Here is a 26,124-nt window from a genome sequence, read left to right as displayed (position 1 = left end):
TGAGAAATAAGAAGAATAAAGAACAAAGGAAGTATTTTAAGTGTATTCAGTTGTTAATAAAGATGAACTAGAAAGCAAACCAAACAGAACATACAATAAAGCCAAGAAAAGAAAAAGCAGTTTGAAAACACTAGCTTTGCGCATTTATATCTTCCTAAATACCTGCTTATTAAAATCCTGTGACTCCACCCTCTTATTTCTAAATAAAATCACTTAAAAGTCTTTCAGAGAGTTTGTAGTCCTCTATCACTATTATTTTCTTTGCCACATGAAAAAGAAACTACTCTTTATGTATCTTATTCACTAGCTCACTGAAATCCTATTCAAATCTAACATGGAAACAGTTCAAATGTTAACATTTCTTCAGGAAGTTTCAGTTCTCCATTTGAATGATATACCAACCAGATTAATTAAGCTAGTCTCAAGATGCAGTGAATAAGAAATTCAAAAAGTCCAGAGACCTGACAAAGTGCTGCAACATTCCTTATCAGGTTTGAAACCCAAAACTCTCTTGACACAACCCTCAACCCCACCCAAATAACTAACTGACACTCTTCACCACCCGCAAAGGACCCTATTACCTCAATCATCCTGCTGTCCACGGGCAAGGTGGTGCTGACCATGTGGACATTAGGTGTGGACGTCGACCTCTGCCTCTGAGAGAGGGAACCTTCAGAGGAGGGGCTGGAGGTGTTGAATGTGAAAGCGTGGGGTGTGGAGTATCTGTGCTGGGAACTAGGTGAAAAGGAGAAAGAAAATTCCATGGTTGACACTCAGGCCTCTGTATTGGTAAAGTCTTTCAACTACCTATTTTCTGTTTCTTCTGTTTAGATGCCTTTGCATGCAAATTTTTAAAAAGTAAATAATACATGTGCTCAGAATTCATGTGAAAAGAAATAATACGTTATAAGTTTTCTTCTATTTAATAAATCACCTCTACAGGATACTCCGAATTTTTAGACCGTCTCTGGGAAAGAACAGATTAGCATTTGTCAACCAATACTACCCCCTACTAAAGCTAGACAGAACTTGCCCAGGTTAGTTTAGAGACTAAATTAGAAAACTTTAAGGAAGATTTTTTAGTAGATGGTTAGATCTGCCAAGCATGTCTGCAAACAGGCCAGCATTTTATCCACTGTGCATTCTCTCCCCCCATAAACAGCTCACAAAATCAATTAATGTGAATTCAGTTTTTAGGTTTCAATACCTAACCGTGAAATTTATCACTGGACTCTTCTACCCAACGCCACTCTCCCACCAACCAAACTGGGAACACGCATTAGGTATAACATTTTCATTATTTGCTCCAAAGATTACTCGGGAGTTTTGTTTAGATTCAAGTAGCACCATGCATAGATTCAAAAGATAAAAGACTTTTTTTCTAAGAGAAATTGCTCTATCACAATTGCCTTTCCAGGCAATTCAACATTAATGCCTTCAGAGGCCTGGTTTCTTCTACCTAAATCTTCAGAAGCAAGTACAGTTTTTCAGTCAGGTTTGCTTTTCAAATTATCAAGAAAAATAAAAGTCATATACAAATATATCCAGATATCACTTCAGTACAAATTCCTTGTTCTGAGATATACTGCCTTTAACAATTTCCATGAGTCTTACAAAGGCCAGTAAATATTATATGATTATATATAAATTAAAGTCAGATATTTTGGACAAAGATGTAGATTTATTTTAGGTTCCAAATTCATGTGTAACAGTAAGGCATGTGGACTCAACAAAACTCTGATTTTAAAGCTGGAAAACAGAGTAAAGACAAATTATGTGCAAACTCACAGGCACATTAAAACAGATATTCATATTAAAAATCTAATTAGATTCTTTTCAAGATAGCAGTTTATTCAATATTGGGTTGGCCAAAAAGTTCGTTCAGGTTTTGCCGTAAGATGTTATGGAAAACCCCGAACGAACTTTTTGGCCAATCCAATACCATGGTTTTAGCAATGCAAGGCCACAATAAGCATTTCAAAGTTGAGGGTTTTATTCTTACCAAACCATTGTATATCGTTTTGGGATGCTTTCCCTGAGGCTCATTGCATACTGAGGAAGGCAAAATCTCAAACTCTTTAAAATGTAATGAGATACAAGGGACATGCTAGGATAATAGAATAAATTGTAGTCAGAGTCACTTTCCAGAGTTTAAGAACTAGAGGACCACAGAGAAAAAGTTCTGTTTTGCTCTAACGCCAATGCTGAGTTCCACAGAAGCAGCAAAGGGTTTACACAGAGAAAGGAGGGAACGCAAGGGAACTCTTGTATTCATGCTTTCAATCCCACCTGCCCCAATAAAACTTTCCAAAAGCTCTATTTACAATAGCCCGGAGATGGAAACAACCTAAGCGCCCATCATCGGATGAATGGATAAAGAAGATGTGGCACATATACACAATGGAATATTACTCAGCCTTAAAAAGAAATGAAATTGAGCTATTTGTAATGAGATGGATAGACCTAGAGTCTGTCATACAGAGTGAAGTCAGAAAGAAAAAGACAAATACCGTATGCTAACACATATATATGGAATTTAAGGGGAAAAAATGTCATGAAGAACCTAGGGGTAAGACAGGAATAAAGACGCAGACCTACTGGAGAACGGACTTGAGGATATGGGGAGGGGGAAGGGTGAGTTTTGACAGGGCGAGAGAGAGTCATGGACATATACACACTAACAAACGTAGTAAGGTAGATAGCTAGGGGGAAGCAGCCGCAAGGCACAGGGATATTAGCTCCGTGCTTTGTGACAGCCTGGAGGGGTGGGATGGGGAGAGTGGGAGGGAGGGAGACGCAAGAGGGAAGACATATGGGAACATATGTATATGTATAGCTGATTCACTTTGTTATAAAGCAGAAACTAACACACCATTGTAAAGCAATTATACCCCAATAAAGATGTTTTAAAAAAAAACAAAAAACTTTCCAAAAGAAAAGCAGTAGGTAAAAAAAAAATACCTAACAGGCATCCGGGAGACAGACTCTCGCATCCGACGCATTGTCAAAGAAGGCAGTGCTGGGAACCCACTATCACCAACAATGGAATTTGGGAACAGCCTAAATGAAATCAGAGGAAGACTGGTTTATAGACCTGCAGTAGTAATTTTACAGTCAGTCTGCCTGGCCTTGCAAACTCACAGCTACTCAAACTCAACTTTTCCTGCTCACATTTTACTGGACCATTTCAGGCTACCCAGGGTAAGGGGGTACCCAAGTGACTGGGTTTGAATGACTACAGAATGTGAACAATCTTGACCGGCCAATGAGCACAGAGTCTCTCTAGTGTGCATTTCTAGGGAATACTGGCCAAATGTCCAGCCATATCAAAATAACGTGTTCTTTTAAGCTAGAGTAGGGCAATTCATAACCTGTATCACATAGAGCTTTTCAGAAACATTCTGTCTTAGAAACGCACAAATGAAAAGACAGAAATATGAAGGATAGATCACCTTCAGCACCAAAAGTCATAAATAAGAGGAAAAGTGATATTAACATTAACTGGGCATCTTCCCTCCATGAGATGAGCACTTGGTGCCCGGTAAGTTCACATGTTATCTCAGTTAAGCCTCAAAAGAACACTGCAGGGCTTCCCTGGTGGCGCAGTGGTTGAGAGTCCGCCTGCCGATGCAGGGGATGTGGGTTCGTGCCCCGGTCCAGGAGGATCCCACATGCCGCGGAGCGGCTGGGCCCGTGAGCCATGGCCGCTGAGCCTGCGCGTCCGGAGCCTGTGCTCCACAACGGGAGTCTACAACAGTGAGAGGCCCGCGTACCACAAAAAAAAAAAAAAAAAAAAAAGAACACTGCAACCACGGTAATACCCCCGTTTTTCAGATGAGTGAGCTGAGGCTCAGAGGGGATTACAGATAGTTAATGACAACATTGAGATTTTGACCGATGTCTGCTGGACTCCAAAGTTTGTGCTGTTTATGCTACCCAAGCTCTCTTTGCAAAAGCAACACGTGACTACCACGTAAGCAAAAAAGATGTTCCCGTGGTAGTTTAATGATAACGTTTCCTTAGTTTTTCTGGTACCTTCAAAATAGGATAAAAGTTCACCTTTGACTTTTCATATCCCTGTTAATAGTTTTTAAGAGGTTCTTTGGAATAGGTAACTTTTAATTTAAACCTTACTAAAAAAAACCAGTTTGTCTATATGGAATATATTTTAGTAACTGGTGTTTGTCTCCTGAGGGATACATGTGTTTTTTAAGGTTTACTGTAATATCATTTTAAGACTAATGTTTTCCCTAGTTTGAGGTGAAGAAAACAGCACCAACCACACTTTCTGCTCCTTCTCGATGTCAGAGGTCTGTTCAGTGTTGTTTAAGAGTAGACAGAGTACTGTCTACTAGCAACCTAGTAAAAAAAAATCGGGGGGGGGGATGGGGGTTCATATCCCTCTGCTCTTTGCCTTACTGAAGCACAGTATATCAATCTCTATTTGACAGGTAATACTCCTACCAACTCGTTTTAGAGTGTTATATACCACCTTAAAACTTGCTAGTTTCAGAACTGTCATGTTTCTAAAGTAGATCGTTTCCAGATCATGATAATTCACTTAATAAGTCTAAAACCCAGACTTGTCAGTCAAATATACAGTATGCATCCTCAAAAGGGGTTTATATCTCCCTGCCCCCTTATATTCTTTGAAAAAAGAACAATGCCTTACAAGAGTTGTCTGATATTACTCCAGTCCACACACATAGTAGGTACTTTGGTGCTACAATGCTCGTGAAACTTGTAGCCACAAGTCTGACATCTAAACCCATTTAGCAGGAACTTCTGACAGATGTCACAGAAGGCAAGTTTCAGGAAGGTCTTCCGAGCCTGGAACAAGAACAGAGGTGTAAATTATACTGAATAAACAACAAAATAATTTCCTTCTTGACCCCCAAGAGGTTTTATGAGAATGGAGAATCACACGTCCAACATTTGTAAAATTCATACACAGAAATTAAAGTACATCTGTGATCTAATGACACCTAAATTGCTTTACCGTAAACAATGGCACAGCTTTAAACAATCCAACAACATATATACTTATTATCTCTGAGAAATTCCTATTGTGCCAGCCAAAGCACCCAGCATACCACAAAGAGAGAAGAGATCTACAACTTACAAAGTTGTGTGTTGTGAGTGGAACATGATCCAGGAAATCTACTTGAAGTTCCTCTCCAATCAACGAGGCAGCATCAGTATTCCAATCTAAACGTGCTTTTTTACTAAAGAGGATTTTAAAAAACATAATATGAAAGGGAAACACTTAAATGAGGTGAAAGAGTTGAATACCAGTAATAACAACAGCTACCATTTAGCTCATGCTACATAAACATAAAACTTAACTTAAATCCCATACAACACTGACATTTAATTCATACAACAAACCTATAAGGACTTCCCTAGTGGCGCAATGGATAAGACTCCGTGCTCCCAATGCAGGGGGCCCAGGTTTGATCCCTGCTCAGGGAACTAGATCCCACATGCATGCTGCAACTAAGAGTTCACATGCCGCAACTAAGGAGCCCGCCTGCCACAACTAAGACCCAGTACACCCAAATAAATATGAAAAAAACAAAAAACCTATGAAGTGGACATTATTATCCCCATCTTAGAAATGAGAGAAATGGGGCTCTAAGAAGGTAACTTGCTCAAGGCCACACACAGAGTGTAAGGGGCTATTTGGACTCCAGGTCAGTCAGACTCCAAAGCTTGTACTCTTAGAATAAAGTTTTTTTTAAACAATGAAATAAAACAATCTCATGATAAAGGAAACATGCAATAAACTGGACTTTATAACATTAAAATCCTATAAAAATCCTAAAATCCTACAAAATGGGTTACAAATATTGCTACAGTAGCAAAATTTAATCACTAGCCTACTTCAATCTAGAAAATACATAAATAGAAAGGAATCACAAATAAAATGCACTTTTCTATGAAGATTGGGCTCAAATCTGTAGAACTGTCTGCAGAGTCTATACATATAAATTGATGAAAGACTCAACTGTCTTAAAATTTACTCTGAAACCACTCTTACTGTGCCTAAACAAGACAGAAAAATAGGTACATTTAAGTAAAAATTAATTCCCAGTTCCTTCCTCATGTCTTATCTAGTTTATCTGGCCCATTTCCTGAAGGAAGAATATTCTCAGGTAGGGAGAGAACACCACATACACAGCACCATTTTAACCTCTCCCTTCACCTTCGAGAAGTCTATTAGAGCCACCTTTCTCATTACATGGCAGTAAATAATCCATCCCTTAATATATTTCCCTATACAAGGTCTGGGAAACCCAACATTATTCCAAAGTCCTGTTTTGCCCTAATGAAGAGGGAGAGGGTCAGTCCTGTTTCCTGATCAGTCTTGAGGTGCCATCCATCCAAAAGAGAACCTAGGGTAGCTTCAAACAAATACAGCGTGGACAAGAGTGGCTCAAGCCCCTCACTGTCTCAGAGTCTCTCTAGTCTTTAGGGAGCGCCAGGCACTGGCTTGGGGACCAACCTGGGACTGTACCCACATGAAACTGGCATCTGCTTCAAAGATTTTGCACTTCAGCAAAAAGCCCCTAAGCTGAGAGGAATAACATAAACAGATGAATTTATGCTCACCCTTTTTGTTGCAGCAAAAATAGAAATGAAACTTTTCTGATAAACAAGGAAAATAAACAATGAACAGGCTGGGGAAACAGCATAAACAGGACTGAAAGAGTTAAGCAATCTTGGTTATTCTTTAGCTGTTACTACTAACAAACACTTGTAGCTAGACTTGTCCTTCACAAAGCTAAACAAAGCTAATTACTCTCTGATTCCATATGAATTGTTCCCTGCACCTGGCATTTATTCTGGCTGCATTCTTTTGTAGCAAATCACCCCTTGTAGATGTTTACATTCATAAAGTAGGTCACCCGGCTGATAACCCAGAGATAAATGGACCCAATTACCAGACTGCCTGATGCCAAGGGTGACTGTTTTAAAATACTGCAAGAAGAATACAAGACCTTCACCACTTTCATCCTTATCACTTACCTGGACTGCTAGTTCCACCTGTAACACCCCCTGTAATTCCCCAGGACAGGGGGACACAGTTCTTCAGGCTCTAGCCTGCTGTGTCTTCCCTTTGCCTGGCAAAGAAAATGAAAAGCTTCTCTATTTCTTACCTTCCAAATCTCTGTCTCTGTATTTTTATTCGGCATCAGTGAACAGGGAGCCAACTTCTGGCAACATTTTGAGTACTCATTACCTAGGCTAGTCTCTCAAACTAGGGAGCCCCTTGAAATATAAAAGATGTAAGCTAAAGATCAGTAACAGAACTAGCACTTTCCAAGAAGAAGGTAAAATTAAGGTTGTTATCCCAGATTTGGGGGGAAACAGTAACAGGTAACAGTCACAGATGGCTCTGATGCTACGGGGTATTACTCCTAGACTTTGAGGCGATGCCTCTATCTTGCTACCACCATTAGGAATAGGATGAACTACACTGATCCTCCTTGAAGCAGAAATTCTCCTGCATCTTTTAGCCCTGTATCTGTCAAACTGCTGGGATTCAGTAAATATTAACTTAATAAAAATGAGTGAATTATAAAAGTTAATCTCTTAAAGACAGTATTCTTTAACTATAAATAATAATGAAACACTTTCTGAGTACCCGCTCTGTTAACTGCATTATAGCAAACACAAAAATCTTGCTCTCGAGAAACATACCATCTAACATTACTGTTTCCTTCTATGGAAACACTACCCAACAACTAACATGTATTTTATATTCCAATGCAATGTTCAAGCAAAATTTTCAAGTTCTTGGTATCTTATTTTTCTGAATTGTCTCTTTATAAACAAGGGTATTCAAATATTCACTATTCTATAGGAAGCGAGTACAATTTTTTTTTATGGAAACACTTATTATTTGAAGCTAGGAAATCCTTACTAGTATGAAGGAAGAGCTGGCTGACTTTTGAGTTCTTACCCCTTGTGTTCGTGGAGAAGTCTGAAAACTGCACAGCACTCTGGTTGCAGGCCCCTCACCTTGAGAGCTTTCATAAGGCAGTCTTGCAAGCTCATTCCATTCCGCACATTGACCTACAAACAAAGGATCACCTTTAGAACCAACACAGGCTGCACAAGCACATCCCTTGGAAAGGTGAATACAGAAATAAATCCACCAGTCTGTAAGGGTATATGTAGAAGATTTTATGACAGCATTGCTTGTACAGTTGATCCTTCAACAACATGGCTCTCAACTGCACAGGTCCACTTACACATGGATTTTTTTCAATAGGAAATACTACAGTACTACATGATTTGTGGTTTGTTGAATCCGAGGATATGGAACAGCAGATACAGAGCACACATACCAAGGGATGACTGTTAAGTTATACTCGGATTTTCAAGTGCACACGGGGTTGGCGCCCGTAATCCCCTTAGTTGTTCAAGGGTCAACAATAATGGCAAACACACACACAGAGGAAGTACCCAGAATGTCCAGCAATAGGTAAGTGCTTGAATAAAGTACAGAACATCTGTACGTGTCACACGGTGCTGCTAATATATTACTTATAATGACTCGTCAGAGGGTGTTCATATTAACTGGGGAAAGTATTTTTCAGAAAAATACAAAGAGTAAGATTATTTAAAGGGTGGGGAACCTATATATGTTTATATATGTTATATGAGTGTGAAAAGATACTCAGCTGTTACCCCTATGAGAAAGTGGTTGGGAGAGAGAAATGATCAACTTTCCCTTTCTACATCTCTAATTTGTTTGACTCAATGAAATGTTCATGCAAGCATAAATATCCGCCAGAAAGGAAAATAAGCCAACCCAACCTATAAACAAACATGAGTTCTTCTGATCAAAACTTTGTATTTCAACCTATTTTCATCAAAATGGCTGATATTCCTAACAAAAATTCCATCTCACATGCACTTCACACTAGGGAGGGCAAGCAGGAAGTGGAGGAAATAAACCCTCTGCCCTGCTGTCAGGACAAACATCACTGCTAGTTTAAATAAATCTGCACACCCATTCCAGACAGCCTTAGCAGTATACGCCCCTTCACATCCCCCTGTACCCAATCCTCAAAAACTCAGCAGGCACTCAGAAGCCTAACAGAGGGACTTCCCTGGTGGTCCAGTGGAAAAGAATCCGCCTTCCAATGCAGGGGACGCGGGTTTGATCCCCGGTCAGGTAACTAGGATCCCACATGCCGCGTGGCAACTAAGCCCGCGCGCCGCAACTACTGAGCTCATGCACCTCAACTAGAGAGCCTGCGTCCTGCAAACTACAGAGCCCACGGGCTCGGGAAGCCACGCGCCCTGGAGCCTGTGCGCCACAACTAGAGAAGAGAAAACACTGCACCCCACAACTAGAGAGAGAAGCCTGCGCGCCGCAACGAAGAGCCCACACACTGCAACGAAAGATCCTGCATGCCTTAGGACTTCCCTGGTGGTGCAGTGGTTAAGAATCCACATGCCAATGCAGGGGATAAAGGATCGATCCCTGGTCCAGGAAGATCCCACATGCCGCAGAGCAACTAAGCCCACGAGGCACAACTACTGAGCCGGCGTGCCTAGAGCCCGTGCTCCACAACAAGAGAAGCCACCGTAACGAGAAGCCCACACACTGCGACGAAGGGTAGCCCCCGCTCGCCACAGCTAGAGAAAGCCCGCATGCGGCAACAAAGACCCAACGCAGCCACAAATAATTAATTAAAAAATAAAAAACATAAAAAGATCCTGCATGCCTCAGTGAAGATCCCACATGCCACAACTAAGACCCGATGCAGCCAAAAATAAACTAAATAAATAAATAAATCTTTAAAAAAAAAAGCCTAACATAAAGTGTGAGTGCCAGGGTGCTAATAATGGCAACTATATAAAAATTTCACCGAAGCTCTTAAGCATTTCAATAAAAGCCCTATACATTTTGTTTTTAAAGCCAATAAAGTTAATCAAAAGTAAGGCAACTAGACAGTATGGGCTGCAGAGAGAGCAGAATGTAGATTAGCAGTGCTTGCAAACTGCCCAAAGTAGAGTCCTTCCACTGGGTGAAAGTGTGACAGCTGACAGTGGCCAACCCAGCCCCTTCCCAGACGGAAGTGAGTGATGTGTGTACTTATTTTAAAGGTTTAAAATATTTTTAAATATTCATTTACAGTGTTTCACAAGTTTATTTTAAAGGTTTCTTGAAGCAGTGATACCCTTAGAAATATCCCACTAACTTCCAGCTTCCAGACACAAAACAACAAAGTAAAGGGAGAGAGAATGATCTGAACTATGAATACACCAAAAATAAGGACAATGAAAAGTAAATCAACACACACATTAATAGAATCATGACCTGTATCAAACACTGTGCAGTAGTACTTTGAAAACCGTAAAGTGATATCTGTGCTATTTAATCTTCATTAAAAGTCACAGCTCCAAGAGCTAAACAGTTCTTTAAATATCTTCTAATCCAGTGGGGTTCCCAAATGTGGCTGATATTACAATCATCTGAGGAGCCTGTGAAAATATTTTCCTGGCCTGCCCCCTCTAACACATCCATCTGATTCAGTCATCTTGAATGAAGCTCAGGAATCTGTATTTTAAACTGCTTCTCGGGTGATTCCAGTGGTAATTAATGGGCCTCAGCTATGATCCAATCACTCATCCAATAATAATTAACAGCAGCAGTTAGTCAAAGAGAAACATGTTTACAAAACAAATGACAAGAAAAATTCAAAAAACAAGCAACTACTAATTATTCTAAAATTATTTAAATCAGACGTAGATCCTCTCTATCACTCTTCTCTCTACAACTCCCCATGGACACAGGTTGTAATCAGCTAAATCTGACTAATCTCTGGAGCCCACTAAGTGATTATGATAGTCATTCTGGGCTCCAGCAGTGAAGCAACCTGGGGATGATTAGAAACAGCTGCCTGGCCATGCTGGTCAGCAAGTGACTCCTTCCTCCTTCAATGCTCCCCTGAAGCTGGGTGCCTAGTGAAAGAAGGTGGTTCTTCCAGAGACACACAGTCCATCTCTGGTCAAAGAAACAGAAGAAACTAACTTTCTCTGACAGAACCTTCTCAAAAGCTGTCGGAGAAGTCAAGCTTCCAAATCAGTCATCCCCAACCACCAGCTGTGCTCAAATGAAGGCTGTCAAGTATACACAAATGCCGGACTTACCTGGTGACGCAGTGTTTAAGAATCCACCCGCCCATGCAGGGGACACGGGTTCGAGCCCTGGTCCAGGAAGATCCCACACGCCGTGGAGCAACTAAGCCCGTGTGCCACAACTACTGAGCCTGCACTCTAGAGCCCACGAGCCACAACTACTGAGCCCACACGCCATAACTACTGAAGCCCACACGCTCTAGAACCCATGTGCCGCAACTACTGAGCCCGTGTACTGCAACTACTGAAGCCCACGTGCCTAGAGCCTGTGCTCTGCAACGAGAAGCCCCCACTCGCCACAACTAGAGAAAACCCATGCACAGCAACAAAGAACCAACACAGCCAAAAATAAAAATTTAAAAATTTTTAAAAAAAGGATACACAGATATAGAAAACACTCAGAAATAATCATAACTGCCATTTTACTTATGAACATGTAGTCAGCATGAGCCTCATTTCATAAAGGTCAGGAAACAGAGGCTAAAAATATTATGTAATTTGTTTAGATGATACAGCTTATAAAAGGCAATACAGGGATTTAAATTTGGGCCTTGTTGTCTTAAAGGCCCATACACTTAATTATTACGCCAAACTAAGTTTCCCACTCTTCCAGGCAAACTGGTAGATGGGGCTGGAGAAAATAGTGGCAGTAATGCCCAGAAGCAGCACCAGATGATCTTCAGCTTCCCATCACATTCAGACTTCCCACCTGGGCTCTCCACTTAAGGTAAGAAAGAAAATTACTGAGAAATAATGGGTAAAAATCACTTTGCAAATGAAAGACTACTGTTGAAAGATAAGGGGATTATTATTACTATTTATTTTGCCAGCCATTAAACTTTCATTTGTAGCAAAGGGAACAAAAATAAATTTACTCACACTTTAAAATGCCTTTGAGTTTTGCCTTCAGTTCAAAATGTACCTAAATGTACAACACTATAACCGGAAGGCTCTTTAGGGTCACAAAAGAAGTGTAAAGGAAGTTTTAGTAAAGTGGAGAGGTTGAACTGTTAGAAACAAACTGAGAAAACTCTGGACTATACTTGCCAACCTTGGAACCTTGCCTCGCCTAAGTACACAGAATAAACAAAATGCACTGCTTTTACACAAAAAACAGAGGGTGGGAAAGGAGGAGGTGTGGACGTTTTGAAGGAAGGTTTTCACAAATGTCCCAGGCCAAGCAAAATTAGCACAACTTCACTTTTCAGTTTCAACCAGGTGTTTTTTTTTCCCCCCTCCCAGGATAGTAAGAAATTTTTTGAGCAGTAATTTCTTAGAAAAGTTGAGATTTTGTGTCAGAAACTATGCAGGAATAACTGGCTAGTTTAGTGCCCTTGGAAAACAGCTGTGATTTTTAAGCTACCTCCAGCTTTGCCACAAGTCCTAGGAAATTTACCAAAATAATTTTTTTCTAGGTAATTTTATTTCCTTCAATATACCTGTAATACCAAAAAATTTTTAAATGAACAGTTTGCTTTAGTATCAGAACAAAACAATTTTTTAATCACCAGAAATGTCTAAGGGAATTTTTCAAAGAACCCTTTGAAATACATCCCCATAAGAATGTACTATTTTCACCTCACACCAGTGAGAATGGCCATCATCAAAAAATCTACAAACAATAAATGCTGGAGAGGGCGTGGAGAAAAGGGAACCCTCCTACACTGTTGGGGGGAATAAAATTAGTACAGCCACTATGGAGAACAGTATGGAGATTACTTTAAAAACTAGAAATAGAGCTACCCTATGATCCAGCAATCCCACTCCTGGGCATATATCTGAAGAAAACCGCAATTCAAAAAGATACATGCACCCCAATGTTCATTGCAGAACTATTTACAATAGTCAGGACATAAAAGCAACCTAAATGTCCAACAGCAGAGGAATGGATAAAGAAGATGTGGTACATATATACAATGGAATATTACTCAGCCATAACAAAGAACGAAATAATGCCATTTGCCGCAACCTTGATGGACCTAGAGATTATCACATTGAGTGAAGTCAGACAGAGAAAGATAAATATCATATGATATTGCTTATATGTGGAATCTAAAAAAAGGGTACAGGGCTTCCCTGGTGACGCAGTGGTTGAGAGTCCACCTGCTGATGCAGGAGACACGGGTTCGTGCCCCAGTCCGGGAAGATCCCACATGCCGCAGAGCGGCTGGGCCCGTAAGCCATGGCCGCTGAGCCTGCACGTCGGGAGCCTGTGCTCCACAACGGGAGAGGCCACAACAGTGAGAGGCCTGTGTACCGCAAAAAAAAAATAATAATAAATAAATAAGAGTGTACTATCTGTTTAGAGGAAATGTCAGTAAAGAAGACATTTCAGGCAAGACAAACAACAGAATGAAGGCCAAGAGCTGGGATAAAGCAAGGGGTGTGAAAAGAACATAAAGCAATAAAATCTGCAACTGGAAAGCCAATTAACAAAGACCCTAAGTGGAATCCTATTACACTGCTGGTGGGAATGTAAATTACTGCACACACTATGGAAAAGAGTATGGAGGTTCCTTAAAAAACTAAAACTAGGGACTTCCCTGGTGGTGCAGTGGTTAAAGAATCCACCTGCCAATGCAGGGGACATGGGTTTGAGCCCTGGTCCAGGAAGATCCCACATGCTGCGGAGCAACTAAGCCCATACACCACAACTACTAAGCTCTAGAGCCCTTGAGCCAGAACTACTGAGCCCGCACACCACAACTACTGAAGCTCGCGTGCCCTAGAGCCCACGCTCCACAACATTAGAAGCCACTGCAATGACAAGACCACACACTGCAAACGAAGAGTAGTCTTCGCTCGCCACAACTAGAAAAACAAAGCCTGCATGCAGCAACAAAGACCCAACATGGCCAAAAATAAAAAAATAAATAAATTTATTAAAAACACAAACAAAACTAATACTAGAGTTACCATATGATCCAGCAATCCCACTCCTGGGCATCTATCCAGAAAAGATGAAAACTCTAATTCGAAAAGATACATGCACCCCAGTTGACAGCAGCACTATTTACAATAGGCAAGACATGGAAACAACCCCAATGCCCACCAATGGAATATTACTCAGCCATAAAAAAGAAATGAAATATTGCCACTGAAGAATACCATACTGGGATTTCCCTGGTGGTCCCATGGTTAAGACACCGAGCTCCCAATGCAAGGGGCCCGGGTTCAATTCCCGGTCAGGGAACTAGACCCTGCATGTCGCAACTAAAGATCCCGTGTGCCGCAACTAAGACCCAGCACAGCCAAATAAATAAATACTTAAAAAAAAAAAAAAAAAAAAAAGAATACCATACCAAGTGAAGTCAGACAGAAAAAACAAATATTATATGATTATCACTTAAATGTGGAATCTAGAATACAGATGAACCTATACACAAAATCAAAATAGACTCACAGTCATAGAAAACAAACTTACTGTTACCAAAGGGGAAAGGTGGGATAAATTAGGAGTATGGGATTAAAAGACACAAACTACTATACATAAAATAGATAAGCAACAAGGATTTACTGTATAACACAAAGAACTGTTCAGTATCTTGTAATAACCTATAATGGAAAAAATCTGAAATTTTATATATATATATATATATATATATATATATCGGAATCACTTTATACCTGAAACTAACACAATATCATAAATCAACTATACCTCAATTAAAAACAAAAAAACAGGTACAACTACAAAACACTAAAATAAAATTTTAAAATAAAGACTCAAGGTGACAGTGAAGATTTTGCCTGCCTATAAGATGGGCAACATGATCCATAACGTTTTCTATAGGGTGATGGACAGCTACATTTTCTGAGAGGAATGTTCACGTACCACTGTTCTTTGCTTGTTTGGCAAAAAAACACGGATAGTGTTGCTTGTCTTAGAAGGGTCCGTAAGTTTGCCATCATCTGATGCCCGACGCTGATAGCCAAACTGCTGAACTATTGTAGGGGAGATGCAGCTGGGGCCATCAAACACAGCGTCTTTGAATCCAAAACCATTGCTGATCGTCTTCCAGGCCCCCTGTATGTGCTCCATTGATGCAGCTTACACAATACTTAAACCTGGTAAAAATAAATAGACAAATAATTAGAATTCCTGAATAAAAGTAATTAACAATACAATATACAGAGTAATTGTGAAAACAGTATGTGGGCTTTCTTGTAGGTGACATCTTCTGCTTAAATAAATTACTCAGAAAACTTCTATTTTAGTGTATTTCCATAGAATATTTCATAGACAACTCAAAAATTAACAAAATGGGGATTAGAGATCTAAAGACTCATCAAGGGTTATACCACCCGTTAAAAGCCAACCTGGAACTATAAGCCCAGGTCTCTTGACTTCTTATTCTAATATTGGGTGGGCCAAAAGGTTCGTTCGTTTTTTTCCATAAGATGGCTCTAGTAGCACTTAGTTGTCTTTAACTTCATTTGAAACAATTTTGTTAGATTGTATGTGACAGCTGTCATATCAGCGTGCATTTAAAACAAGACATCAGGGGCTTCCCTGGTGGCGCAGTGGCTGAGAGGTCCGCCTGCCGACGCAGGGGACACAGGTTCGTGCCCCGGTCCGGGAAGATCCCACATGCCGTGGAGCGGCTGGGCCCGTGAGCCATGGCCGCTGAACCTGCGCGTCTGAAGCCTGTGCTCAGCAACGGGAGAGGCCACAACAGTGAGAGGCCCACGTATCGCAAAAAATAAATAAAAATAAAACAAGACATCAAAATTGGTGAATTTTTGTGTAGCCATTTTAATATTGAAGATGGAAGGAAAAGAGCAACATTTTTGGCATATTATGCTTTATTATTTCAAAAAAGGTAAAAATGCAACTGAAATGCCAAAAAAAGATTTGTGCAGTATATGGAGAAGGTGCTGTGACTGATCAGACATGTCAAAAGCGATTTGTGAAGTTCCGTGCTGGAGATTTCTCACTGGACGATGCTCCACAGTCGGGCAGACCAGTTGAAGTTGACAGTGATCAAATCGAGACAGTAATTGAGATCAACGTTATACCACGTGGGAAATGGCCGACATACTCAAAATATCCAAATCAAGCACTGAAAATCATTTGCACCAGCTTGGTTATGTTCATCGATTTGATGTTTGGGTTCCACACAAGTTGAGCGAACAAAACCTTCTTGACTATATTTCCGCATGCAATTCTCTACTTAAACGTAATGAAAATGTTCCATTTTTGTTGCTGTTGTTGTTTTTGTTTTTTGCAGTATGCGGGCCGCCGTGGCCTCTCCCGCTGCAGAGCGCAGGCTCATCGGCCATGGCTCACGGGCCCAGCCGCTCCGCGGCACGTGGGATCCTCCCGGACCGGGGCACGAACCCGTGTCCCCTGCATCAGCAGGTGGACTCCCAACCACTGCGCCACCAGGGAAGCCCAAACGTTCCGTTTTTAAAACAAATTGCGACAGGCAATGAAAAGTGGATACTGTACAATAACACAGAATGAAAGAGATTGCGGGGCAAGTGAAATGAACCACCACCAACCACACCAAAGGCTGGTCTTCATCCAAAGAAGGTGATGTTGTGTATGTGGTGGGATTGGAAGGGAGTTCTCTATCATGAGCTCCTTCTGGAAAACGAAACGATTAATTCCAACAAGTACTGCTCCCAATTAGACCAACTGAAACCAGCACTCGACAAAAAGCGTCCAGAATTAGTCAACAGAAAACGCATAATCTTCCATCAGGATAACGCAAGACTGCATGTTTCTTTGATGACCAGGCAAAAACTGTCACATCTTGGCTGGGAAGTTCTGATTCATGCGCTGTATTCACCAGACATTGCACCTTCAGATTTCCATTTATTTAGGTCTTTACAAAATTCTCTTAATGGAAAAAATTTCAATTCCCTGAAAGACTGTAAAAGGCACCTGGAACAGTTCTTTGCTCAAAAATATAAAGAGTTTTGGGAAGATGCAATTATGAAGTTGCCTGAAAAACTGGCAGACGGTAGCTGAACAAAAGGGGGAATATGCCGCTCAATAAAGTTCTTGGTGAAAATGAAAAATATGTCTTTTACTTTTACTTAAAAACCGAAAGCACTTTTTGGTCAACCCAATACTTTTTCAATTCCACTTCTCTCCTTTTGTTACTGTATATTAAGTATGAGCAACTATACTTGAGTATGAATAACAATTAGTACTATGAGAAATTAAAAAAAAAGTGTAAGCCATAACTTTCTGCCTTTGAAGAAGGAAAAGAAACTAGTATTCTAGGATGTGTGTTAGACACTTAATATATAATCTCATTTAATCTGTGTAAGGACCCCAAAAGATTTTAAATCCCTTCCTCCAACCACCCTTTATTTTTTAAACAAATAAGGCACAGAAAAACCATGCTACTTGCCGAAGAACACCCAGGTGATAGGTAAAATAACCAGATTCTGTATCTGTTTGTATTTAAAGTACACGAACTTTCCAACATAACATTCGGAGTTCAGTTTTAGTGCAGAAACAAACCTTATAAACCAAAGCAAGGAGAGACAGCTACCTAACAAAAAATAATCAAATGTTTTAATTGGTCAACAAGAAAACTGCAATGAAAGTCCATAGACAGTCACACAATGACAATAAGTCAGATACTCTGCAGTAAGGACGTGCAATGCCCTGACGCTGATTGGGAATCAGCAACCATGCATAAGTGAGAGATATTTATTTCCTCCTGTAGAAAACAGTGAGGTTGACAGGGAATCCCATCCTTCCCAAGCCTTACTCCTTCAGAAATTTGTTTTATCTTATTATTAGCATTATTAGCAATAGTTACCTTTTACTAGGTGCCTACTATTATGAAACAGTATATGCTGCATACATCCCACTCATATTACCCAACCTGATCCTTAGAGGATACTCTAGGTAGGAATTACATCCCCATTTTTATAGTTGAGCTTTAGCGGGCAGAGGAGGGATTCAGAATTGAGCAGCTCTATCTGACTCCAAAGCCCTTAACCTTCTCATATATAACAGTGACACTTGAAATCATTTAGTCAGAGCTAAAATGGCCTAGAGTTAATCCAAACGTCTTGTTCTTAACCAGCAGTTTCTGTCTGAATACCCACTATGTACTATGCTCTTTCTCACATCACATGCCTGAAGCAAAAGGGGACAACACATATTAACTATTCTTAGCTGACAGCTGAGAAAACTAGAAAAGTTTAGAGACTTAAGATCACTACCTGACATTACTCTCAGTCTTGGCTCAACTTTTTTGGAGGAGAATATGGTAAGAAACTATTAAAGTTTTGAAATGTTCTTAAAGACTGATCTGGTAATTCAATATCACTCTAGGAATGTATCCTACAGAAGTATAAGGCAAGTGTATATATATGTATAAACATCTTCATTAGAGCATTGTTCATATCCTTAAAAAATTGGGGAGAACACCAAATACTTAACAATAGGGAATTAAACAAATCATGCTAATTCCCACGTGATAAGTAAAGTAGATCTGTAGGTGCAAAGGTGGAAAAAGCTACCCAAGGCAAAACAAAAAATGACAAATGTAGTTTGAACCTCTTTCATACTAATCTAGAAAGAGGGAGGGAAATCTAGAATCATAAAGAAGTGAGAGGGGCTTCCCTGGTGGTGCAGTGGTTAGGAATCCGCCTGCCAACGCACGGGACATGGGTTTGAGCCCTGGTCCGGGAAGATCCCACATGCCGCGGAGCAACTAAGCCCGTGTGCCACAACTACTGAAGCCTACACGCCTAGAGCCTGTGCTCCACAACAAGCAAAGCCACCGCAATGAGAAGCCCGTGCACCGCAACGAAGAGTAGCCCCCGCTCGCTGCAACTAGAGAAAAGCCTGCGCACAGCAATGAAGACCCAACGCAGCCAAAAATTAAAAAATAAGTAAAATAAATACATTTTTTAAAAAAGTAACACAAACCTATTTTTTTAATTTAAAAAATAAAAATAAATAAAGAAGTGAGAAAATATAGAATAATAAAGTACCAATATTTCAGCAAAATGATTAAGGAATTTTAACTTTTTATATATCTTTTTGCTTTTTTATTTTACTATTTGCTACAAACATCTATAAGCCTATTTTATTTATGCAAGGGGGAGGGGCAGGACAAAATCCTACAGCCTTCAAGTGGCAGGGCCATAACGCACTGCCTCCCATTTCTGGCACCTCTACCCAAGCCCCAACACACTCCTAACTCTAAAAGCTAAACTTCTTTCTGAACATGTCAAGCTTCACACCTCAGCACTTCTGAACTTCCTGTTCCCTTCATCTAGAAGGCGAAAACCTCCAAAAACAAGCAAGTTGGCTTTTTCACATCATTAAGGTCTTCACTTAAAAGATCCCTTTAGAGACACCTTCTCTCTCCAACCTAGTCAGAAGACCGCACTCCCCTACCGCCATCAAATAACCTTTATTTTCTTCATGCCACTTACCACTAATGTTAACTGTCTACAGATTTTGGTCAGTACCTCCCACCCCCTTTCTGCTCCATGCCAAGCTTGCCAGTACCTCCTGCCAATCTTGTTCACTACTGTATTCTTAGCCCTTAATACAGTACCTGGAACACAAGCACTCAAATATTTATTAAATGAATTCAGCTAGGAGCCAGAATAATGCTGCAAAAAATATAATTTTTTTAATAGAAAAGACCTGTCAAGAACTAGTAAATGTGAATTAAATCTCCAGTTGGTAGTACGCCTTTAAAAAATACCTTTTATTCAGCAAAAGACAAACTGCAATAAATTGCATTCTGTATTTAATTGTGAGGGAAGACTGTATTACAATCTATTGGTTAAAGAACCCACTTACAAGACTTAACTGTAGACTAAGTCCAAGATCATAGTTATTTTATGACAAATTCTAAGTTTTGTAGGCACTTGGAAAATAACAGTGCTGGTGCGTAGTAGAGAACATACTACAATAACTGTTCATAAAAACTGATAAAATAAATGCAAATCCAGCTTAATTCTCAAGTTTTTGATTATCATTCATAATTTTTAATTTTCCATGTCTATATCAAGACCACTTACAGGCTGAGAAGCACACGAAGGTAGTGCCTCCCAACCTTTTTCATTTCACTCGTAGAAAATGATGGATCCGATTTGTAAGGTATGCCTACATAAGCAGACAAGCCCAGAAAGGCCAAGGCCCCTACCAGTTGCCCCAGGACTGACCTGTTTATCATAGGAAGCTCTAAGGCAAGGTACTCTGTTATCAATTAACAAGAAAGGGTACACATCTAAAAACAAGAAAGAAGCATCTTCTAAAAACCATACAGCAGGACTTCCCTGGTAGCACAGTGGTTAAGAATCCGCCCACCAATGCAGGGGTCACGGGTTTGATCCCTGCTCCAGGAAGATCCCATATGCCACGGACCAACTGGGCCCGTGTGCCACAACTACTGGGCCTGTGCTCTAGAGCCCATGAGCCGCAACTACTGAAGCCCGCGCACCTAGAGCCTGTGCTCCACAACAAGAGAAGCCACCACAATGAGAAGCACATGCACCACAACGAAGAGTAGCCCCCACTCGCCTCAACTAGAGAAAGCCCACACGCAGGAACGAAGACCCAACACAGCCAAAAATAAATAAATAGAGGAAATTGTTCATGTTCAGAGCAATTTTTAAAAAAAGATAACTTCGGTAACAAAAAGTTATATGGAATCTAATTTTAAAAGCTCATTTCTGTCCAATGATTAAAAAGTAATCTTTTTAAAATAACTTCACATATACAAAACAGTAGCTTTATTATGACAAAAGTTCGCTGACCTTAAACACTTACATGTTTATAGTTATATATGGTGAGACAGCCTGAGAATTTGTATTCAACAGACTACACATTTACCTTTTACCAGAAAGGACACAGCATATTCATAATTTCACTTATTATGATAGCGAAATTCTATAAATTTAGGAAGTCTGCAATTTACTTAACATGAATTCTTCTAGCCTATTCTAGAATAGGATATTCTAAAACACTCTAGAATAGGCTAGGCTCAACTGGTTTTCAAGCTGCTTCCTTCTGCATTCAGCCCTCCTCTCCTCCAACCACCCCCATTACAGAGCACCTCAGAAATCAAAAAGCCTAGATCCTACTCTACTTTGCTTCCTCCACTACTCTTCCATTAAACATTTGCCACAATGGGCTTAACCCCAGATTCAGTCTCTGAAAGACACCAGGGGATGGATATCTTATGACAGAAAACGGGACAACTCATTAATTGCTAGATATCTTAGCTTTCTGTAGTCACACACTCAACATTTGTCAATCATGAGTAGATCAAAATTTCTCTAAATTTATTTTTTCTAGCACAATTTCTGAAGCTGGCAGGTTCCATAGGTTCACCAAAGTTTCCCTTTTATTGACTTCATGCTTCATTCTGTCACACAGGAGTTTGAAGATACATTCACTTTAGCCATGTAATTCATGATTTTTTACAGTTTGAACTTTTTTCAAAGCTACATCTTTCTATACCAAAATGTCTGTTTTTATTATCATAGTTCACCTCTCATAATCATTCAACCTCATTTATTCTCTACATGAATATTCCTTTTTAGAAAGTTAGAGAATGATACCTTTTCTACATCTAAGTTAAAAAGTGGTTTATAAATTCTAAATAGTACTGAGTTTGGGAGCAAACAAAATAACCAAAATAGAAAGACACATAGCCCTGAATTATGCAGCAAGGGGACTCAAGGAAGAGTCAAAGACCAAACCCCTGAATCTTGAGGTCCATTTCAGTTGCCTTCTTTGGGCCCTTTTGGTTGGTGCAGTAGTGCTCCACCTTAGAAAGTTTTGCTTTCTGCAGTTTCAGTTACCAGTGGTCAACCATGGTCTGAAAATACTACATGGAAAATTCCAGAATGAACAATTCCTAAGTTTTAAATTGCATGCTTTTCTAAGCTTTTTGATTTCTAAGTCGTGTCATGAAAACTCACACCAACCCGCTCCCTCCTGCCTGGGATGTAAATCACCCCTTTGTCCAGCATATCCACACAGTATACTCTACCTGCCCTTTAGTCATTTAGCAGCCTTCTGGGTTATCAGATGGGCTCTCAGTATGGCAGTACGTGTGTTTAAGCAGCCCTTATTTTACTTAACAATGGCCCAAAAGTGCAAGAGTAGTGATGCTGGAAATTCGGATATTCTCTTACTGTGCCTAATTTATAAATTGAACTTTATCATAGGTATATATGTATAGGATAAAATAGCACAGAGTTCAGTACTATCTGCAGTTTCAGACATCCACTGGGGGGGTCTTGGAAAGTATCCCTCACAGATAAGGAGGAACTACCATATAACTAAAATAGCACCCAATATGTTTCGAACAAGGACAGAATAAGTACCTTCTTAATAGCCAGCTTCTTCAAGGAAGACTTCAAAAACTCAAGTCTCTTTCTTTCCTAGACTGTAACTCAGCACTTTTTCAAGCTGTAGAGAATGACCCATAAGTGTTCAGAAAATCATTTTGGTGAGTCATGACCAGCTTTCTTAAAAAATAAGGCAGAGCACAATATATCCACATAGTACAGGTAAGTACTATTTTGAGAAAACTTTAATTCAGATACACACACATTATAAAATGTATTCCTTAGTGTGGAACACTACTAAGTTTGAAAGCAATTCGTGTAATTCTAAAGCCCAGAATTCCTACCAGAGCTTCCACTGATTTCCCAAATGCATTTATCCACACAAAAAACATCTTCTTGCACTGAATGATAAATTTTTTTAAGGATCCATCTAGTCTTAAATTGTCTTTCTTAGCTCTACCAGTGAACTCTCTTCATGTGTGTGCTAATTCCACCTTACGTTACATTTTAAAATAGTCATTTCTGACGATCCAAAACCTATGGGATGCAGCAAAAGCAGTTCTAAGAGGAAAGTTTTTAGCAATACAAGCCTACCTCAAGAAACAAGAAGAATCTCAAATAAACAATCTAATCTTACACCTAAAGGAGCTAGAGAAAGAAGAAGAAACAAAACCCAAAGTTAGTAGAAGGAAAGAAATCATAAAGATCAGAGCAGAAATAAATGAAATAGAAACAAAGAAAATAACAGCAAAGATCAATAAAACTAAAAGCTGGTTCTTTGAGAAGGTAAACAAAATTGAAAAACCATTAGCCAGACTCATCAAGAAAAAGAGGAAGGGCTTCCCTGGTGGCGCAGTGGTTGAGAATCCGCCTGCTGATGCAGGGGACATGGGTTTGTGCCCCAGTCCGGGAAGATCCCACATGCCGTGGAGCGGCTGGGCCCGTGAGCCATGGCCGCTGAGCCGGCGCGTCCAGAGCCTGTGCTCCACAACAGGAGAGGCCACAACAGTGAGAGGCCCGCGTATCGCAAAAAAAAAAAAAAAAAAAGAGGGAGAGGACTCAGATCAATAAAATTAGAAATGAAAAAGGAGAAGTTACAACAGACACCACAGAAATACAAAGCATCCTAAGGGACTACTACGAGCAACTCTATGCCAATAAAATGGACAACCTAGAAGAAATGGACAAATTCTTAGAAAGGTATAACCTTCCAAGTCTGAACCAAGAAGAAATAGAAAATATGAAGAGAACCATCACAAGTAATGAAATTGAAACTGTGATTAAAAACCTTCGAACAAACAGAAGTCCAGGACCAGATGGCTTCACAGGTGAATTCTATCAAACACTTATGGAAGAGCTAACACCCATCCTTCTCAAACTCTTCCAAAAAACTGCAGAGGAAGGAACATTCCCAAACTCATTCTATGAGGCCACCATCACCCTGATACTAAAACCAGACAAAGATACTACAAAAAAAGAAAATTCCAGACCAATATCACTAATGAATACAGATGCAAAAATCCTCAACAAAATACTAGCAAACAGAATCCAACAACACATTAAAAGGATCATATACCACGATCAAGTGGGATTTATCCCAGGGATGCAAGGATTCTTCATCATATGCAAATCAATCAATATGATACACCATATTAACAAATGGAAGAAGAAAAACCATCTTCTTGGTTTTACATGAGGTTTACATGATCATCTCCATAGATGCAGAAAAAGCTTTCGACAAAATTCAACACCCATTTATGATAAAAACTCTCCAGAAAGTGGGCAAAGAGGGAACCTACCTCAACATAATAAAGGCCATATACGACAAACCCACAGCAAACATCGTTCTCAATGGTGAAAAACTGAAAGCATTTCCTCTAAGATCAGGAACAAGACAAGGATGTCCACTCTCACCACTATTATTCAACATAGTTTTGGAAGTCCTAGCCACGGCAATCAGAGAAGAAAAAGAAATAAAAGGAATACACATTGGAAAAGAAAATATAAGACCGTCACTGTTTGCAGATGACGTGATACTATACACAGAGAATCCTAAAGATGCCACCAGAAAACTACTAGAGCTAATCAATGAATTTGGCAAAGTTGCAGGATACAAAATTAATGCACAGAAATCTCTTGCATTCTTATACACTAATGATGAAAAATCTGAAAGAGAAATTAAGGAAACACTCCCATTTACCATTGCAACAAGAAGAATAAAATACCTAGGAATAAACCTACCTAGGGAGACAAAAGACCTGTATGCAGAAAACCATAAGACACTGATGAAAGAAATTAAAGATGATACATACAAACAGATTCAGAGATATACCATGTTATTGGATTGGAAGAATCAAATTGTGAAAATGACTATACTACCCAAAGCAATCTACAGATTCATTACAATCCCTATCAAATTACCAATGGCATTTTTTTACACAACTAGAACAAAAAATCTTAGAATTTGTATGGAGACACAAAAGACCCCAACTAGCCAAAGTAGTCTTGAGGGGAAAAAACGGAGCTGGAGGAATCAGACTCCCTGACTTCAGACTATATACTACAAAGCTACAGTAATCAAGACAATATGGTACTGGCACAAAAACAGGAATATAGATCAATGGAACAGGATAGAAAGCCCAGAGATAAACCCACACACCTATGCTCAACTAATCTATGACAAAGGAGGCAAGGATATACAATGGAGAAAAGACAGTCTCTTCAATAAGTGGTGCTGGGAAAACTGGACAGCTACATGTAAAAGAATGAAATTAGAACACGCCCTAACACTATACACAAAAATAAACTCAAAATAGATTTGAGACCTAAATGTAAAACCGGACACTATAAAACTCTTAGAGGAAAACATAGGAAGAACACTCTGACATAAATCACAGCAAGATCTTTTTTGATCCACCTCCTAGAGTAATGGAAATAAAACCAAAAATAAACAAATGGGACCTAATGAAACTTCAAAGCTTTTGCACAGCAAAGGAAAACATAAACAAGACAAAAAGACAACCCTCAGAATGGGAGAAAATATTTGCAAACAAATCAACAAAGGATTAATCTCCTAAATATATAAACAGCTCATGCAGCTCAATATTTAAAAAAAAAAAAAAAAACCCAATCAAAAAATGGGCAGGGGCCTCCCTGGTGGCGCAGTGGTTGAGAATCTGCCTGCTAATGCAGGGGACACAGGTTCGAGCCCTGGTCCGGGAAGACCCCACATGCCGCGGAGCAACTGGGCCCGTGAGCCACAATTACTGAGCCTGCGCGTCTGGAGCCTGCGCTCCGCAACAAGAGAGGCCGCGACAGTGAGAGGCCCGCGCACCGCGATGAAGAGTGGCCCCCGCTTGCCGCAACTAGAGAAAGCCCTCGCACAGAAACGAAGACCCGACACAGCAAAAATAAATAAGTAAATAAACTCCTACCCCCAACATCTTCTTTAAAAAAAAAAAAAAAAAAAAAAATGGGCAGAAGACCTAAACAGACATTTCTCCAAAGAAGACATACAGATGGTCAAGAAGCACATGAAAAGCTGCTCAACATCACTAATTATTAGAGAAATGCAAACCAAAACTACAATGAGCTATCACCTCACACCTGTTAGAATGGGCATCATCAGAAAATCGACAAACAACAAATGCTGGAGAGGGTGTGGAGAAAAGG

The 26,124-nt window shown here is 39.9% G+C and overlaps 1 protein-coding gene across 6 annotated transcripts in view; it reads right to left on the bottom strand.

Annotated features, from left to right (window-relative positions):
- Positions 1-15,202, bottom strand: part of RAF1 (Raf-1 proto-oncogene, serine/threonine kinase) — a 29,458-nt gene extending 14,256 nt beyond the window's left edge. For 2 of the 6 annotated variants that reach the window (XM_065885476.1, XM_065885477.1), the window contains exons 1-6: positions 14,996-15,202; positions 7,967-8,079; positions 5,123-5,225; positions 4,673-4,830; positions 2,962-3,060; positions 582-735 (exon numbers count right to left, since the gene is read on the bottom strand). In XM_065885476.1, coding sequence (XP_065741548.1) covers positions 582-735; positions 2,962-3,060; positions 4,673-4,830; positions 5,123-5,225; positions 7,967-8,079; positions 14,996-15,202 — 834 coding nt within the window. The remainder of the gene's footprint in view (positions 1-581; positions 736-2,961; positions 3,061-4,672; positions 4,831-5,122; positions 5,226-7,966; positions 8,080-14,995) is intronic. The other 4 variants (XM_065885479.1, XM_065885481.1, XM_065885478.1 and 1 more) reach the window with 3 other exon arrangements.
- Between the last annotated feature and the right edge of the window lie 10,922 nt (positions 15,203-26,124).

The sequence above is a fragment of the Phocoena phocoena genome, chromosome 10 (genome assembly GCF_963924675.1).
Source record: "Phocoena phocoena chromosome 10, mPhoPho1.1, whole genome shotgun sequence".
NCBI classification, from domain to species: Eukaryota; Metazoa; Chordata; class Mammalia; order Artiodactyla; family Phocoenidae; genus Phocoena; species Phocoena phocoena.
This window is presented reverse-complemented; position numbering and strand designations above follow the sequence as displayed.